This window comes from Physeter macrocephalus, chromosome 2 (genome assembly GCF_002837175.3).
Source record: "Physeter macrocephalus isolate SW-GA chromosome 2, ASM283717v5, whole genome shotgun sequence".
Taxonomy (NCBI): domain Eukaryota; kingdom Metazoa; phylum Chordata; class Mammalia; order Artiodactyla; family Physeteridae; genus Physeter; species Physeter macrocephalus.
Window position 1 is genome coordinate 14,758,632 of NC_041215.1, and position 18,699 is coordinate 14,777,330.

The 18,699-nt window shown below is 50.8% G+C and overlaps 1 protein-coding gene across 1 annotated transcript in view; it reads right to left on the reverse strand.

The window, feature by feature from the left end:
- The window catches only part of CPAMD8 (C3 and PZP like alpha-2-macroglobulin domain containing 8), a 99,604-nt gene that overhangs the window by 31,702 nt on the left and 49,203 nt on the right, over positions 1 to 18,699 (reverse strand). Inside the window, exons 20-23 of the mRNA XM_024134306.2 lie at positions 15,227 to 15,458; positions 9,052 to 9,205; positions 8,534 to 8,664; positions 3,700 to 3,751 (exon numbers count right to left, since the gene is read on the reverse strand). Of these exons, the coding sequence (XP_023990074.2) occupies positions 3,700 to 3,751; positions 8,534 to 8,664; positions 9,052 to 9,205; positions 15,227 to 15,458 (569 nt within the window). The remainder of the gene's footprint in view (positions 1 to 3,699; positions 3,752 to 8,533; positions 8,665 to 9,051; positions 9,206 to 15,226; positions 15,459 to 18,699) is intronic.

The window sequence follows — 18,699 nt, forward strand, 5'->3', positions numbered from 1 at the left end:
AAAAAAAAAAAAAAAAGAGAGAGAGACAGAAAGGAAAACACATCACCCATACAAAGACTTGTGCATGAATGTTCATAGCAGCTTTATATGAAATAGCCCCAAACGGGAAATAACTTGAATGACCATCAATAAGTGAATGGATAAACAAAGTGTGACACATCCATCCAATGGACTCCTACTCAGCCTTAAAATGACTGAATTATTGACACACACAGTATAGTTGAATCTCAAAATTATTATGCTGAGTGAAAGAGGCCAGACAAAAAGAGAACATTCCATATGATTCCATTTATGTAAAATTCTAGAAAGTGCAAAGTAATCTATAGAGAAAGAAAGCAGATCAGTGGTTCCCTAGTGACAAGAGTGGACAGGGTGAGAGATTTCAAAGTGATGTGATTTTAGGGTTAATGGAAATCTTCATTATCTTAATTGTGGTGATGGCTTCACAGCTGTACACACATGTCAACATTTATCAAACTACCCTTAAAATATGTCCAATTTATTGTATGTCAATTATACCTCAATAAACATGTTAAAATGTTACTGACCTTACTTTGAATACAAATATATTCGGCCTAATGTTGATTATGATATAAGAAGTACAAACAATATATAAATGTCCAATAATGTTTCAAAATGTTCCATAATGATCAAATTTTGGAGCAGTCATTTGATGGAGCATACTGAAGCTGTTTTGAAATGCTGTTTATAATGACTTCACAATAACAAGGAAAAGTTCTCAGGATGTGTTAAGTGAGAAAGGCAAGATATAAAATTACATAGCTTGGGCTTCCCTGGTGGCACAGTGGTTGAGAGTCTGCCTGCCGATGCAGGGGACGCGGGTTCGTGCCCCGGTCCGGGAAGATCCCACATGCCGCGGAGCGGCTGGGCCTGTGAGCCATGGCCGCTGAGCCTGCGTGTCCGGAGCCTGTGCTCCGCAACAGGAGAGGCCACAACAGTGAGAGGCCCGTGTACCAAAAAAAAAAAAAAAAATTACATAGCTCATGAGTCACAACTATGCTAAAACAAACAATAATCAATCCTATGAAAGTGAATACAACAAAATGTCAATAGAGGTCATCTTTGGGTATGAACCAGAGGAGACAGTTTCTGTCTTTCTCTCTTTCTAAATTTTCTCTAATACACAGGTATTGCTTTTTCCTTTCCCAATTTTTAAAATTATGGTAAAATACACACAATGTAAAATTTGCCATCTTAACCATCTTTAAATGTACAGTTCAGTGGCATTAAATACATTCACATTGTGCAAACATCACCACCATCCACCTCAAGAACTCTTTTCATCTTGTAAAACTGAAGCTCTCTACTCATTAAACAATAAACCCCCATTTTCCCCTCCCCCCAGCCCCTGGCAACCACCACTCTACTTTCTGACCCTGTGATTTTGACTACTCTAGAGAGCTCATGTAAGTGGAATCATATGGTATTTGTACACATGCATTGCTTTTTTAAAACGTTTTTAATCTAAATTTTACTGAGATAATTATAGATTTATATGTGACTCTAAGAAATAACACAGAGAAATCTGTGTACTCTTGACCCAGTTTCCCCAATGGTAACATCTCACAAAATTCTAGTATAGTATCACTAACAGGATATTGGCACTGTTACAATCCTCATTCAGATTTCTCCAATTTTATTTTATGGGAGAAAAATTAATGTTGCCATTTTATCATCACACACACCCCCTTTCTCCTTGCCCTAACAACCAAGAATATGACAACCATCTCTAAAATTTTGTCATTTTGAAAATGTCATATAAACAGAATCTTTTATGTACCCTTTTAGGATTTTTTTTTTTTTTTTTTACTCAATCCACTTCATCCAAGTTGCTGCATGTTATCAATAGTTTCTTCCCTTTTATTCTGGATAGTATTCTAAGATATGGATGGACCACAATTTTTTAACCATTCAGCCACTGAAGGACATCTAGACTGTTTTCAGTTTGAGGCTATTGCAGATAAAGCTGATATGAACAGTCGTATACAGGTTTTTGTGTGAACATTAAGTCTTCATTTCTCTGGGATAAATGCCTAAGAGTGTAGTTACTGGTGGGTATGCTGATGGCATGCTGTCTTTTAAGAAACCACCAAACTGTTCTAAGAAACCACCAGCAGTGACTGTACCACTTTACATTCCCACCAGCAATGTGTGAGAGATCCAGTGTCTCCACATCCTGGCCATCTTTTGGTGCTATCTCTACTTTTTATTTAGGCATTCTGGTAGGTGTGTACTGATAACTCACTGCATTTCAATGTGTATTTCTGTAATGGTTAACAACGTCGAGCACCTTTTCATGTGTTCATTTGCCATCTGTACATCTTCGGTGAACTGTTTATTTCTTTTGTCCATTTTCTAATTGGATTGTTTGTTTTATTTACTGTTAAATTTTGAGAGCTCTTTATATATTCTAGATCCTAGTCCTTTGTCAGATCTGGGTTTGGAAATATTCTCTTCCAGTCAGTAACTTGAATTTCCCCCCGTTAACAGCATCTTTCACAGAGCAAACATTTTTCATTTTGATGAGGTCCATTTATCAATGTTTCCTTTTGACGTTCATACTTTTGGTAGTATGTCTAAGAATTCTTTACCTAGCCCTAGATCCCAAAGACTCCTCCCATGTTTTTTTTTCTAGAAGTTGTACAGTTTTACATGTAAGTTCGTGCTCCGTTTTGAGTTAATTCTTGTATAAGGTATGATCTTTCAGTCGAATTTCATGTTTTTGCCAATGGAGGTCCAATTGCTCTAGCATCGTTTGTTGAGAAGGTTCTCCATCCTCCATGGAATTGCTTGTGCACCATTGTCAAAACTCATTTGAGCACATATGTGATATATTGCTATTTACTGAAAAAAGGGAGTGGGGATGTTAAAAGGAAGCCTGTGTCCAGAGTGTGCTGTGGGTCAGGGGACCTGTTGTGCTGAATGCTTTGGGAACAAGGAGGTGGTACACCTAGGGGGTAGGCATCACCAGGGGACTCCACTTCAGATCCTCTGCTGTGCCTCTTGGCAAAACCTGCCAGGTGGGTGCCCAGTGCCAGGCCCAGCCCAACCTCCAAGCTGGAGGGCTCTTTGTGGAGGGACTGGATGGGGAAGGGGCAGACCCTCCCGTAGGCAGCTCAGACTCATGTTCCTCCCAGCACTGCCCTGACCCCACAAGGCAGAGGTGTGGACAGGCCTTTGTCTGGCCACTCCACCCACTGGGCACTCTGTGCCCATTTCCTGTTCACAGATCGTGGGCAGGTATAATGTCAATTTCAGGGGATCAAGGTGGACTCCAGATCTCGCACTTTCTGGAACCCACCTTAATTTCCCACATCCTCCTCTGCTATCCCTGGGTTCTGGGTCACCCTCATTCCCACAGCTTTCCCATGATGTGACTCTAAGACCTCCCTTCCCCAGACCCTGGGCTCCTCATCCAGGGCCCAAGGACGGCCCTACCCCTGACGGCAGTCTCTTCTCATTGGTGCCTGCAGTCTACCATCGTATGTGCTCACTTCCTGCGTGGCAGATGCCCAGTCCTCACTCTGGCTTACAGGTGCCCCCAAATGGGACATATCAGTGCTTTGCTGCTGTGTCCCCAGCTCCCAGGGATGGTGGGTGTCCACTCAGCAGCAGGAAAGCTGCAAAAGTGCAGGGGTAAGGGCCAAAGTCCTTGGCAGGGTGGGCATGGGAACTCACCATTGGGACAGAAGAAAGCGCTGTAGGTGTATGACCGGGGGGCTCCTTCAGGCTGAAACAGAGAAATGGGAAGAACTGAGAAATGGGGGGCGGCAGCCAGTGCAAGGGCGAAGCCGCCCTCCCACGGCAGCAGCTCTGAGTGTGGATCCCGCAGGGTGATACCACGACCACAGGTGCACAGAGATGGACCAGGTCACCTACCTCCCATGCCCAGATAGGGAAACTGAGGCTCACTTCCCCTTCTCTGGGCTCTAGTCAAACAAACTCACCAACCGCTCCTGGACTTATCATGCTTCTCACACCCCCATCCTACCCTCCCAGCCACCCCTTTGGCCCAGCTCCAAGCCCAGCTTCTCCCTCTGCGCAGAGAACACTATGACTCGAAGGCTGCCAGGATCTGAGGCCCCATCCAGTGTCCAAGAGCACTGAGAAGGGGGCACCCAGGTCTGCCAAAGACGGGGTCTCTGTCCCACTGTCCGATGCATCCCTCGTCTCCTGTCCATCATGCTCCTGCTTCCACCCCTTCCACAACGTCCCCCAAATAGCAGAAGGCAGCTGGCTTGTTCTCTTATTTATTTATTTTTTTTTAAAAAATGTATCTATTTTTGGCCACACCACATGGCAATGAGGAACATCCCCTGACCAGGGATCGAACCCGTGCCCCCTGCAGTGGAAGCGTGGAGTCTTAACCATTGGACTGCCAGGGAAGTCCTGGCTTGTTCTCTTAAAAGGGAGCACTGGGAATTTAACCCGATACACCTTGTGGGCTTTCGTCTGACCAGAATGGCCCCTGTGGGGCTCTCACTTTTCCAGATCTCTTTTAGCACCATCAGCAAATCGGTGAGCTGGGGCCACCTGAGGTCAGACCTCAGACGGTTAATGCTTGGCCACTGCAGCCAGGCAGCCTCCTGGGGTCCCAGCTCCTCCTACCGTGAGGGTCTTTTTTTATCTGCCAACTTGTGTAAGCCAGGGGATGCCTCAACATCTGGTCAAATGTTACTCCTGGGCATACCTGTGAGGACATGTCTTAAAGGAGTCAGCATTTGAATTGGTGGACAGTGATGCAGGTGGCCCTCCCCAACGTGGTGGCCCCCAGACACTCCATTGAGGGCCCAAATACAACAAAAGGCAGAGGAAGGATGAATTCTCTCTCTGCCAGACTGCTTGAGTTGGGGCATCAATCTTCTCTGCCCTCGATGCTTCTGGCCTTCAAACTCACAGACGGCAGGCTTCTCAGCCTCCATGGGGACTTCTCAGCCTCCATGATCGTGTAAGCCAATTGCTTATAATAAATCACCTCCTAGAGAAATGTATATGTCCTATTGGCTCTGTTTATCCGCAGCACCCTGACTAATACACCCACTCCTTGCTGGGTGACCGAGGGCCACTCAGTTAACCTCTCTGGACCTCTATTTGTCATCTCTAAGATGGGGGTGATGAAGGTACCGACCTCACCGCGATGTGAGGGTTAGGTGTATTTCAGACAGAGCCTGGCATCTTCTCAGTGCTACTGAACAGTCAGCTCTTGTTAGAGTTTCTCATCCCCCCCCTTCCCCCCACCCCCGCCCCCAGTCCTCTGTTGAAGCTGCAAAGATGGGCGTCATCCATCCTGGGCCTGTGCTGATGAGTCCAGGAGGCACCTGTCTGGATCACGTCCACTTCCTGCTATCATCCTGGAGCCACGCCCAGGGGCCTGCACTGGGGTCCTGCCTCACCCACGCAAACCACAACCTGACACCCACACTGCACACCTCGCTAGCAAACCTTTAGCAAAATCACCCGTGGTTGGCACCGAGAGGCCAAGCACACCCTTGTGGATGATGCTGAGCTGTCCACCAGCCGGACTGTCATCTCACACCCAGAAGGCCTGACATGGAGCCCACAGGCCATCTGCTCAGCCACAGGCTCCAGGGTGAGCCCCCGAGATTTTGCTCGGACTTCAGCAACCCCCTCACCGATCTATCAGCTCAGACCCTTGTTGGATAAGGGGTTGAGTCACTGGACGGGGCCTGGCCATTGTAAGCCCATGATAGCTATACAATCATAAAAATGATTCACAACTCGGGTGTCTATCAATGGATGAATGGATAAACAAAATGTGGTCCGTGCATACGATGGAACATTATACAACCGTGAAAAGGGATGAAGCACTGACACATGCTACAATGTAAATGGACCTCAAAAACATCATGCTAAGTGAAAGAAGCCAGACAGGAAAGGCCACATGGTGTATGGTTCCATTTATATGAAATGTCCAGAACAGGCAAAAACCCAGAGACAGAATCTGAGCGCTTCTGCTGGTGCTGAGCATGCCTTCTGGCTCTGGCTGACCATCCAGGGCCTCCTGGACACCCCCCCACCCCCAGCATAGCCTCTGAAGCAGCCAATGGGGCCGCTCGTGGCCACTCCACCCTGTCTTCTTTTCTGGCTCAACTCAGAGGGGACCCTGGTGCCAGCCTCTCTCCTCCACGCTGCCCTGGCTTTTAGCTGATCCTGGGTTCCAATCTCCTTCACCTCCGTGCTCAAGGCAGCTCCTGACCAGGTTCCAAAACATGGTCACTGCATGATGTCATTATTATTACCCCTGGCAAGACTTTTCTACAACCTTATAGCACAGATCAGTGCTTCATTCTTGTCTGTTCTATGGATTTATCTATTCTGGACATGTCATGTAAATAGGATCATACACTATGTGGCCTTTTGTGTCTGGCTTCTTTCACTCAGCACAATGTTTTCAAGGTTCATCTACATTGTTGCATGAATCAGTGCTTCATTCCTTTTTATGACTGAGTAATATTCCATGGTATTGGGTAACTGGATCTCCTTGCACCACATTTATCCATTCATCAGCTGATGGACATATCCTAAAATGGAAAGAGTGCCCCTGGTTTATGTCCAGGTTCCCCCAGTTGACCATTATAAATGCCTGGATGACCCCAGATCACTTTTCTTTAGCACTCAGGCCAGGCATCAAGAGATGCCTTCCACGCACTCTCATTTAACCGTCCAGCCGTTTCATGGTTGAACCCAGGGCTCTCAATCCAGAGCCCACCCCCAGCCAAGAAAGCAGACTTCCTCTCACTCCTGTGATGCCCGCCAGGCTCCCCTCATGGGTCTGAATTATGTTGGCCTCCTCTTTGATCCTGTGAACTTCACTGAGACACGGTGGGGTGATGGAAGGCTCTCAGCCTTCCAGCAGAAATGCAAAAGGTCACAATCCCCTGGGCCAGCTGGGGACCCAGGAGGGATGGCGTTCGCCGCCCCTCTTCCTGATACACACCCACGACAGCTCGGCCATCACCTGCTTCCCCACCACGTGTCTCTCAGGAATGGCCTTTCTGTTGTATTCAGACTCCTGCCCGGCAGGTGGCATGTGGTGTCTTGGGAGGGTCCATCGTATAACTGATGGAGCGAGCGACCCACGCACTCAGAGCTCTGTGGTGGGATGAGATGGGAGAAGCCGTGCACCCAGTGCCTCCTATTTCATAAATCCACTTTTCTAATTCACGCTTCATTTTTTTGCATTGACATTTAAAGTCTTCTGATGCCTAACTCATACCTCCTGTCCTCCAGTGCTGTCTGTACAGAGCTGGACCAGTGGATGCTGCAGACATAGGACACTGCTGAACAGCATGAAAGGGAGGAAAGGCTTGAGGATAAGAGAATCCTTCTCTGTGCATCTAGAAATTCCTCCTGCAGAGGAAGGAGACAAGAGCTCCAGGCCTCCAGGTCAGGCTGGCCGCACTGCGGGGCTCGCTGCCTCCTTGGACTGAGGTAGGGCAGGCTGTGGTCCAGGGAGCATGCTCAGGCTGTGCAAAGGGTCACCAGGGGTCTCTGCATTTCCTGTTGAGGCCATCCTATCCTGCTGGCTCACAGAGATCGCGTGCCTCATCTGATGACACACTCGTACCGGAGGACTCCATCACGTCGTGTCAACAAAGCTGCAGCAGTAACCCATCGACCTCCAGGAGTTCCGCCCAGCGCCATGTGTGACTCCAGGCGCTGATGGAAACCATTTGTGCTCAGCTCTGCCAGGACCGCAGCCGGGAGGGAGGGCGGCTGTTTGCAGCTGGGCTACTGGGGAGGGGCAGAGACTCGGGGCCACTGTGAGGAACTTCAGTGGGGCTGCTGTGTGCTCTCCATGCAGCACTAAACAGGAGTCTCTCCAGAGCTCTGGGCTCTGATACATCTGAGCAGCCCAAAAAAGATGGGGCATTGCTGCTGCAAGCCCAGCACTGTGAAGCGCCGTGTGCATTCTCCAAACTTCCCCACGCTATGGGGTGAGTGTGAGCGTCCCAGTCTTACAGAGCAGAGTCGGAATAACAAGACACTCGCTGAGCCCCACGCGTAAGTGGCAGATCCCAGATTCACAGCTCGGGGATGGGTCGGGGGGGCGGAGGTGGGGGTGGATGGGGGGCGTGGTCTGGGCGCCGCTGCTGGAGGAGGCTCCGTGTCCTTCCCACACGGGCATTCCAAGGACAACCCTCTGAATGATGGGTCACGGTCCCTATAATTGCCTATCGACAAACGGACAGCCAGGAGACAGAGGCACACCACCCTCCAAGGTGATCAAGCCGGGGGTCAGGAGGACACTTCCCTGCAGCCCGTGTGAGTCCCAAATCCCTTCACCAAAGCCTGCTCTGCTCCTTGGAGAGGAGATGGATGCCGCAGTCCTCCAGCAGGGCAGCCCCGTCACCTGCCCCAAGCCCCACAGCAGGACTCATGGGGGCTGCCCTGGCCCTGGCTTGGGAAGGGACCACACTCTCCGGCCCCAACCTCACTGTTGAGGTCATCAGGCCCTGGCCAAGTGCCTCGAGTGAGGACATAGGCTTACCTCAACCATCACACCGCGCCGGATGTGATCCCTCCCAAAGGGGACCCTCCTGTCAGCGTAATTCTCCTCCGGGGGTCTGACCGACTTCCCATCCCGGCAGCAGCTCGTTTCTCTGTAAGCCAGGGCTTTGGCTGCGGAGATTTGAGTACTCGGTGCTGGCTCTCAGAACAGGTCCCTCCCCGGCGCTGTTCTGTACCCCACCCTTGTCCCAGGCTTCCCAGGTGTGCATGAGCACATACGTGTGTGTATGTGCACATGCGCGTGTGCGCACGCTGTAGGCTGGATGTGTGTGCACGCATGTGTGTGCCGCATCGGTTTGGCATCTTAAGAGACCGGCTTCCCCCAGATGAGGCCCCCTACCTCCTGATCATTCCCTCTGGCCTGCATCCCCAGCAGCTGTCTTACCCCCTTGATCTCATCTTCTGCCCCACGGACCCTTCACCCGTGCCTGGACTCTGCACCTGAACCCCTTGGCGGCCTGGAGAGTGGAGATGCCCAAAGAAGCACATGACCCTCACCTGTGATGTTGCTGAGACCCAGGTCGCCAAAGGACAGAACCACCCAGGAGGGTTCCATCTCCCCGGGGACCACACACGTCTTCTTGGTCAGATGGCGTTTGCCAGGATGTCCGACAAATTGGATGCCCTTGGGAACTGAGATCTTCACGTAGACCTGGAGAGTGTGGCGAGAACCACGGTGCCCGGAATCTGTGTGCCCTCCCAGCACACCCCACTGCCCACTGCACTCCGTCCACCCCGGCAGCCTTTCCCCCAAAGCCACGCTCTCTTTGGGAGGCTCTCTTTCCACTTCTGATCAGAACAAACTACTTACCATTGTCCTGCTGGGAGCCCCCTCCTTCCCTCAGCCCCCTGCACCGTCACTGGTCCAGCTCTCCCTTGGGACCAAGGTCAATTCAAGGGCTGTCTCTCTAGCCAAGCATGGGATAGGAGGGGCCACTCCACATGCAGGCCCTGCAGGGAACTTCATCTGACCCTCTCTCCAACCACTGAGGTCCACCGACTCATAATAGAGTTCGGTGTGCCCGCGTGTATGCGTCACGTGTGTGCTGTGCACGCATGTGTCTCTGCGTGCACACCTGTGTGTGTAGGCGTAGCATTACACGATGTGTGAGTGCACGCGAGTGAAGGCAAGTGTCTCTGCACATATGTGCAAGCATGGCTCTCTACACGTGTGTGCTTGTGCACACCATCTCTCGGCGTGCACGTTGTGTATGTGTGTGTGTTTATAACCCTCAATCTACAACAGGCTCTTTGCTCCACATGCATTTGTCCAGCCAGCACATATGCAGCACCTGGTGGGTTCGGGAGCCCTGCTAGGAGCTCGAGAAACAGATCTGAACAGACAAGAGCGATCCCTGGCCCTCAGAGCCTTGACATGCCTAAGTCACACACACATGCAGGTGTGTACAAGGAAGCTTTACAGTGGCAGGTGTGACGGCATCTGAATCCTGCCCAAGGGCAGGCCCAGTAGAACCTGAATGAGAACGGTTGGTGCAGGGTGCTTTGGGGGCTCCCCCATTCCCCTCGAGACAGCATTCTTCTAGAAAGTTCTTCCAGGGAGGAAAGAAGAAATTCAAGCGTCAAGCATCGGTGAGATACATTTTCCAGGTGCTGGATGGAACCCGCTGTCCAGGCTGAAGGGTCTGGATGTGCCCAGTTTCCTGGAATCTCAGGACGAGCACATGGAGGCTGGGGCGGAGGGGTGCGGCGGGGAGGGCGGTTCCTGAAATTGACGTGTGGTGATCCCTGGACACACCTGCTGCCCGGCAGGGCTTCCTTCTTCCGGCTGACAAGCCAACCACGAGTGCTTGGTAGGAGCTGAAATGGGCACCTGGGGGGCCTGCCTGCAGTTCAGGAGGGAGCCTCCCTTGGGGGCCACCCTGTGATTAGGGACCACCCTACTAGGGTCCTATTCCTCCTAGCCATAAGCTACATAAAAAGGATGAATGATAAAGGTTCTGGGTTTGGGGGCACCTTTATCCCGGCTGATTGCCCTGAGCCCCTCACATGTCCTCCTTGGCCCCCTCCAGGCCACCGTGTGGCCACTGTCGTGGTTCTCACTCAGTGGCTCTCACTCAGATGACTGCACAAGCTTCCCCCTTCTCTCCTGCTTTTCCAACCAGACCCTAAAGCCCAGCCAGACTGTGTCACGGGCAGATCCTGGGACAGGCCAAGCTGCCTCCTGCCTGTCACTTGCACATACTTGCACTTCCCTCTTCCAGGAATGCCTGGAAGCTGGTGCCCAGCTTAAGCATCGCCCAAAGACTTCGGCGTTCAGGGGAGCCACCCCTCCTCAGGGCCTCCCTGGCTTCCCGTAGACACTTAATTCTTTTTTTTTTTTCCTGGCCTCACCATGCGGCACGGCTTGCGGGATCTTAGTTCCCCAACCAGGAATGGAACCTCTGCCCCCTGCAGTGGAAGCACAGAGTCCTAACCACTGGACGGCTGCGCAATTCCCGACACCTAATTCTAACACAGGTCTGCCCCTCACCCCCTGGGGGACCTTGAACATACGATGATGCTTCTCTGAGCTTCCCAAGTGGGAATGATTCCATCACAGCCCCTCCTTCCTCAGCCCACGTGGGCACTTGATAATGATACAGGTAAAATCATCCACCCAGCGCTGGGCACAGAGATGCGTGCCCAAGGCCACCGAGTTAGTGGCCTCAGAGCTCCAGATGAGCTCAGGCAGACCCCACGTCCTGAGCATTGGGGCCTTCAGATTCCCACACAGAGCCTGGCACGCATCAGGTATTGGGCGATTGCTTCTGAGTGAATGAATTAGAATCGCTCACATTTTACACGCAGGAATTCCTTTCTGGTGGCCTCTGGGTGTTTCATTTCTATTCCAGACCTGCACTGACCACTTGTTTTTTTCACTTGGAATTTTCTTTTCATTAAAGACCCAAGACAGAAGTTCCTGTGTGACAGTACATTACGTGTGGCTCTTCCACAGAGTCAGATAAGCATCGGGAAGTCAAATGCAAATACCAGCCTCAAACCTGGACTGTGCCAGGCAGAAGGCAATGTGAGGGGTCCTTTACTGGCCTCAGGGCCAGCATATGGCATTCTGCACGACATGTTCTTGGGTAGATGTAATCAGTCAGCAGAGGTATAGAATTTGCAGAGGAAAAAAGGAGTAAATGATTTCATGGAAGCTCAAGGTCAGCCTCTGAGCTGAGACTCGGAGACTCAGAACACTGCTGTCTCCACTCTGGGCCAGGCTCAGAAATGATCACAGACATAGCCGAGGGGGCAGGGGGTGAAGGTAGATCTCTCACACCCAGATAAGGAAACTGAGACAAAGTGCGCTGGTAAATGGAGACAGCAAGCTGAAGTCCAAAGGGTCGTCTGGGGGATGCTGAGACACGTGTGCGCTGGGACTACAGCTGTGCCACGGGGGATCCTCCACCTCCACTCAGGACCTCCACCCCCAGCAGCCTCTGGCGCCCTTCAGGTGGCAAATTCCAATCACTCCCTGGCCAGAAGGCCTTGTTTTTCAAGAAAAGCCAGAAATCTGGGCAGGGGGTGGATAAAATCTCTTGGTTTCCGGTGTCTTTGGCCTGGGGCTGCCCCTCCCATCTCTGCCCTTGGTGGGGAATGTGCCGGCAGCCTTGGGGGTGGGGGGATGGGTGCACACACATGGGCAGGGCCAGGACAAGGTTAGCAGGCTCCCCCGGCTGGCTGGGGCGAGGCTGAGACCTGTAGCCTGACCTCCATGCCAACCCGCGGAAAGCACGCTTGCTCCCAGCTAGACCCCTGGCCCTGCACCCCACTCACCCCTCCATTCGCAGCCTCGGCTCCCAGCTCCCACTCCTGAGCACTGCCCCTAACTCTGGGAGCCCACCTCCTCTCTCTTCCTGCCACCCACCAGCTGACGTCCAGGCTGAGATGGTGCAAAAGGATTACAAAGGCAGGGGAGGAGGGTGCCCCTGCCCTCCTGCAGCCACACTGATGCCCAGGCCCCCAAACACCCCTTCCCTATCCTGCCCCCACCTGACCCTGGCCCTCACGGCTCCCTCCACATTGCCTGCCATCCCTCCTCCTCATCGGGGTCTGAAATCCCCAAGCCCACCTCCTTGGGGTAGCTGTTACCGGTTGAATGGTGTCCCCCGGGAAGATATGTTGAAATCCTAACCCCCGGTACCTATAAATGTGACCTCATTTGGAACTACGGTCTCTGCAGACGTCATCAAGTTTCAATGAGGTCATTAGGGTAGACCCTAATCCAATAAGACAGGGACGCTTCTCAGAGGAAATTTGGACACAGAGATGTCTATACACAGAAGGAAGATGATGTGAAGACACACAGAGAGAAGAAGGCCATGGGAAGACCAAGGCAAAGATTGGAATGTGGCAGCCACAAGGCAAAAGAACGCCAAGGATTTGGGGGCAGCTGCCAGAAGCAAGGAGAGAGGTCAGTGACAGACTGTCCCTCAGAGCCTCAAGAAGAAGCCAACCTTGCCCACACCTTGATCTTGGACTCCAGCCTCCAGAGCTATGAGACAATACGTTTTCATGGTTTTAAACCACCCAGTTTCTGCTACTTTGTTATGGCAGCCACGAGAAACTGATACAGTAGCCTTTCCACCTCCTCTGAGAAGGAGTCACGCCCCTCCCCACTGCACAGCACCCTGCAGGCCCTGAGACCCCAAGAGCAGCATCAACAAAATCTGCGGCACGTCCATGATCACTGTTCTTAGCACCTAAGTGGACTAGCCCATTTAACCACCCGTCAAGACTCCTGTCTGCTTGACATTTGTAGAAATTGACACACCAATGGGTGGAATAACATGGCCAAGGCCGGTCAATTTTTTAAGTAGGAACTGAGATTCGGAGCTCTGTGCTGGGATCAGTACAACCCGACCCAAATCTGATCCATCGCCCGTTTCTGTGAGGCCAGGGAGCTAAGAATGGTTTTTACATGTTTTTTTTTTTTTTTTCAATGATTGAGGTGAGGGGGAATTTTTTTAAAAAAAGAATGGTATTTTGTGACACATGAAAATTAAATGAAATTCACATTTCAAGTATCCAGAAATAAAGATTTATGGGAACACAGCCAGGCCCATTCATGGGTATATTATCTGTGGCTGCTTTCCTGTTCAAAGGTAGCTGCAACAGAGACCCTCTGGCTGACAAAGACTGAAATATTTACTATCTGGCCCTTTACAGAGAACATTTGCTGACCCCGTGAGGCAGGAGGTAGATGGCCCCTGGTTACAATAATTCTTTTACTGATCTTTGGCCCCTGCCTTCTTTTAATCTACTTGTTAAGTTTTTCTCTTCCAGATTACAGCAGTTTCATATCAAGATCATGGTGATGCAGAGATTACAGCCACTCCTCAAAACAGATCCTGCTGGAATAACAAGAGAAGTCACCCTGGGGCCCCTTGATGAGATAAGGCGACAGCTCTGTGACCCCAACTAGGTAGGGTCTACCAGCCCCTTGCCAGCCTGAAGAAGCTACAGAAGACAGACTCTGTTGCCTTTTATCCTCCCAATAAAGACTTCTTGGGGTTCACATCTCTCAGGGGAGATTTGAGGTAGGAGGTAGAGGGGCCCCTGGGCTGGACAGCTGGAGTTTGTCAAGCCCAGTAAATTGGAGCTTTGTTTTCCCTAGGCACTCCAAGGCCAAAGTTAATGGCAGGAGCTGAGCTCTGCTGGAGTAAAGAGATAAGATGACCACTCCTAAGGTCAAGGAGACCTCCCTGACTACACATGCGCAGAAAGGCTCCTCAGGGGTCAAAAAGGAGGGGGCACCACTCCATAATAGGTGATGCCAAACCTCCCACAGGCCTCTGTGCTAGAATCCATCTTGGCAAAAAGATACGCAAGCATGTTGGAGCGAGTCCTAGGGCAGGTCAGATGTGGGAAGAGAAGCGAGACAATGGCCAAAGGTAAACAAAGACCGGGAAGAACTGCCCTGTATAAATGATTTAACCGCCTCTTTACTGCGCTCCTCCTCATTAGGGAGGATGCCCACACCCTTCCTCTCTGGGTGTGTACTTCTGCCTTGCTCTGTCTTCAATAAACAACAGTTTCTCTGTGTGTTCTCCCACTTGCTGTGCTGTGTCTTTCATAAGAAACTTCACCTGTTTTTGCAGGTTTTGCCTCTTTGAGAAATTCAGTTTTCAAACAGGGCAAGAGCCAGGGAAACTTTGCTTCTAGCCTCTGGCCCCTGGTGGTCTAGTGGCTAGGATTCCTGGTTTTCATCCAGGCTACCCAGGTCCAATTCCTGGGCAGAGAACTAAGACCCTGCTTCAAGACTGCTTGCTGCTGTCTCTCCGAGATCACCTGACTCCATGCCGTTACATATGATACTCACCCTCCCACACCCCCGCAGGGTCAGGAGAAAACGACAGTGGCTCCGTCACATCTGTCACCCTCTAACCCCGCCATGCACACATTCCCACCCCCAACCTGCCCAGGTGTAGACAGCTGGTGAAGTAGAAGCTGACTCATCCAGCCTCTGCCTCACTAATATCACAGATGCTGTCCCCCACGGCCCTCCAGGATGACCCCATTCCGCCCTGCCTGCCCCACACCCCAGGTGCTGTGCCCCTCCAACCTCTCCCCCCAGGATGACCCCACCTCCCTCTGCCTCCTGCCATTAAGGTTGCCACCCCTCTCCCCCATGATGGGAAAGGCTGTGTATGGAGGGTGGGTTCGGTACCTCGATGCAAGTGTCCATGTAGTTGTAGATGCTGAGCGGGATCTTGGCCTGCTCCCCGCGGACCACGTTGGGGGGCAGGGTGAAGTCGACGAAGAAGGGCTTGAAGGTCTTCAGCAGAGTGGGCTCAGCAATGCCCAGACCCCTCTCGGCAGACAGACCCACTGCCTCACCCACCCAGCTGGTGATGGAGTCGGGCACCTGCACGCTGAGTGTGTCCTCGCCTGATGGATCACTGCGGAAAGATGGACAACCGTGTGCTCTTCTCCACGGCCGTGCCGCAGCGGCCAGGTGGGAACAGAGGAATCCAGCCGTATGGCCTTGGGCCCCCGGGTGGTGCCCACCCCCCACTGCCCCAACAGCTTGGAAATAAGCATTAAAGGCACCCCACAGCGTGTGACAGGAGAAGGTCATCCCTCAGCCCTGACTCGCCATAATCGGAAACATGAATGTCTCTCAGGACAAGCTGCGATCACAGGACCATCCAAAACATGGGTTCAGAGAGGCAAACTCTGGCAGTGTGTGCTCTGCCCAGTTTAGGGGAGAAAGACACTGAATCAAGGGGACTGGTCACTTAGAGCATGCTTGTGTATCTCCCAGAAAGACATGTCCAAGCCCTAACCCCTGGTAACCGGTGAATGGGACATTATTTGGAAATAGGGTCTTTGCAGACACCACTAGTTAAGAGGAAGTCACACTGGAGTAGAGTGGGCCCTAATCCAATGACAGGTGTCCTTATAAGAAGAGGGAAATTCAGACACAGAGAGAAGAAGGCCAGGCGAAGATGGAGGCAGAGACTGGAGTGATGCAGCCACAAGCCAAGGAATGCCTGCCTGTGGGGGACACCCACACTTCCTGGCCTGGCATCCTTGTCCCATACACTCCTGCGGAGCCCAGCTCCCTGTTAAGAACGCATGTGTGATTTTTCAGGCCTGCACACAGGCCTGCAGGTCTCACGGGGTGGGGGTAGGGTAGGGAGATGAGGGGTGGGTGAGCACTGGGGTCTCTGAGGGGAGCTGCAGCCAAGGACACAGGGCCCCTGGCTGGCCATGCTCTTTGCATGTTTGCATTCCCAGCCCAGAATTTCCACTCCCAGGTCTCTTTAGCATAAGGGACCATGGGCAGAGGTTTTCTTCAGACACCTCTGCCAAGGCCTCTTTGTGGTCAGAAGGAAACACTGAAGACATCCCTCCCCAGTTGGAGTACTTTCCCACTCCTAACTCTCTCCCCTCTCCACCCCCAACCCCACCCCATGGTCCATAAAGCTGCTGGAGCCTTTTGTTCAGGGCTCCCTCCAAGTGAAATGACCCCTATGTCTTGGCCGATCCACCTGACAGTGGGCCATTCTTGTGGGGAACAGAACAGGGGGAGACATATCAGAACACTCTACCCAACAACAACAATGGAACACACATTCTTCTGAAGTGCACTTGGGGTATTTTCCAGGACTGACCCATAGGTTAAGCTACAAACTAAGCCTCAGTGGACTTAAAAAGAGAGATAGCATACAAAGTACCTTCTCTGACCACAATAAGATGAATGAAGTTAGAAATTAACAAGAGAAGGAAAGCTGGAAAATTTACAAATTTGTAGAAATTAACACATTCTTAAATACCAAAGGATCAAAGAAGAGATCACAAAGGAAATTTAAAAGTACTTAGAACTCCCTCTTGCTAAAGCACTGGAATCACAACTAACTGCTGAACAATCATTGACAGGAAGACACTGGAACTCACTAAAAAAGATACCCCACATCCAAAGACAAAGGAGAGGTTGCAATGAGACGGTAGGAGGGGCGCAATCACAATAAAATCAAATCCCATAACCGCTGGGTGGGTGACTCACAAACTGGAGAACAATTATACCACAGAAGCCCACCCACTGGAGTGAAGGTCCTGAGCACCACATCAGGCTTCCCAACCTGGGGTCCAGCAACAGGAATTCCCAGAGAATCGGAGTTTGAAGGCTAGCAGGATTTGATTGCAGGACTTCGACAGGACTGGGCGAAACAGCGACACCACTCTTGAAGGGCACACACAAAGTGTGTGCATCAGGACCCAGGGGGAAGGAGCAGTGACCCCATGGGAGACTGAACCAGACCTACCTGCTAGTGTTGATGGGTCTTCTGCAGAGGTGGGGGTGGGCGGCTGTGGCTCACTGCCCAGACAAGGACACTGGCAGCAGAAGTTATGGGAAGTACTCATTGGTATGAGCCCTCCCGGAGTCCTCCATTAGCCCCACCAAAGAGCCCGTAGGCTCCAGTGCTGGGTCGCCTCAGGCCAAACAACCAACATCGAGGGAACACAGTCCCACCCATCAGCAGACAAGCGGATTAAAGTTTTACTGAGCTCTTCCCACCAGAGCAACACCTAGCTCTACCCATCACCAGTCCCTCCCATCAGGAAGCTTGCACGAGCCTCTTAGATAGCCTCAACCACCAGAGGGCAGACAGCAGACATGAGAAGAATTACAATGCTGCAGCCTGCAGAACAAAAACCACAATCACAGAAAGACAGACAAAATGAAAAGGCAGAGGATTATGTCCCAGCTGAAGGAACAAGATAAAACCCCAGAAAAACAACTAAAAGAAGTGGAGATAGGAAACCTTCAGAAAAAGAATTCAGAACAATGATAGTGCAGATGATCCAGGACCTCAGAAAAAGAATGGAGGCAAAGATCGAGAAGATGAAAGAAATGTTTAACAAAGACCTAGAAAAATTAAAGAACAAACAAACAGAGATGAACAATACAATAACTGAAATGAAAAGTACACTACAAGGAATCAATTGCAGAATAACTGAGGCAGAAGAACAGATAAGTAACCTAGAAGACAGAATGGTGGAATTCACTGCTGAAGAACAGAATAAAGAAAAAAGAATGAAAAGAAATGAAGACAGCCGAAGAGACCTCTGGGACAACATTCACATTATAGGGGTCCCAGAAGGAGAAGAGACAGAGAAAAGACCCGAGAAAATATTTGAAGAGATTATAGTCAAAAATTTCCCTAACGTGGGAAAGGAAATAGTCACCCAGGTCCAGGAAGTGCAGAGAGTCCCAGGCAGGATAAACCCAAGGAGAAACACGCCGAGACACATAGTAGTCAAACTGAGAAAAATTAAGGACAAAGGAAAATTATTAAAAGCAACAAAGGAAAAACGACAAATAACATACAAGGGAATGCCATAAGGTTAACAGCTGATTTCTCAGCAGAAACTCTACAAGCCAGAAGGGAGTGGCACAATAATATATTTAAAGTGATGAAAGGGAAGAACCTACAACCAAGACTACTCTACCCGGCAAAGATCTCATTCAGATTTGACAGAGAAATCAAAAGCTTTACAGACAAACAAAAGCTAAGAGAATTCAGTACCACCAAACCAGCTCTACGACAAATGCTAAAGGAACTTCTCTAAGTGGGAAACACAAGAGAAGAAAAGGACCTATAAAAACAAACCCATAACAATTAAGAAAATGGT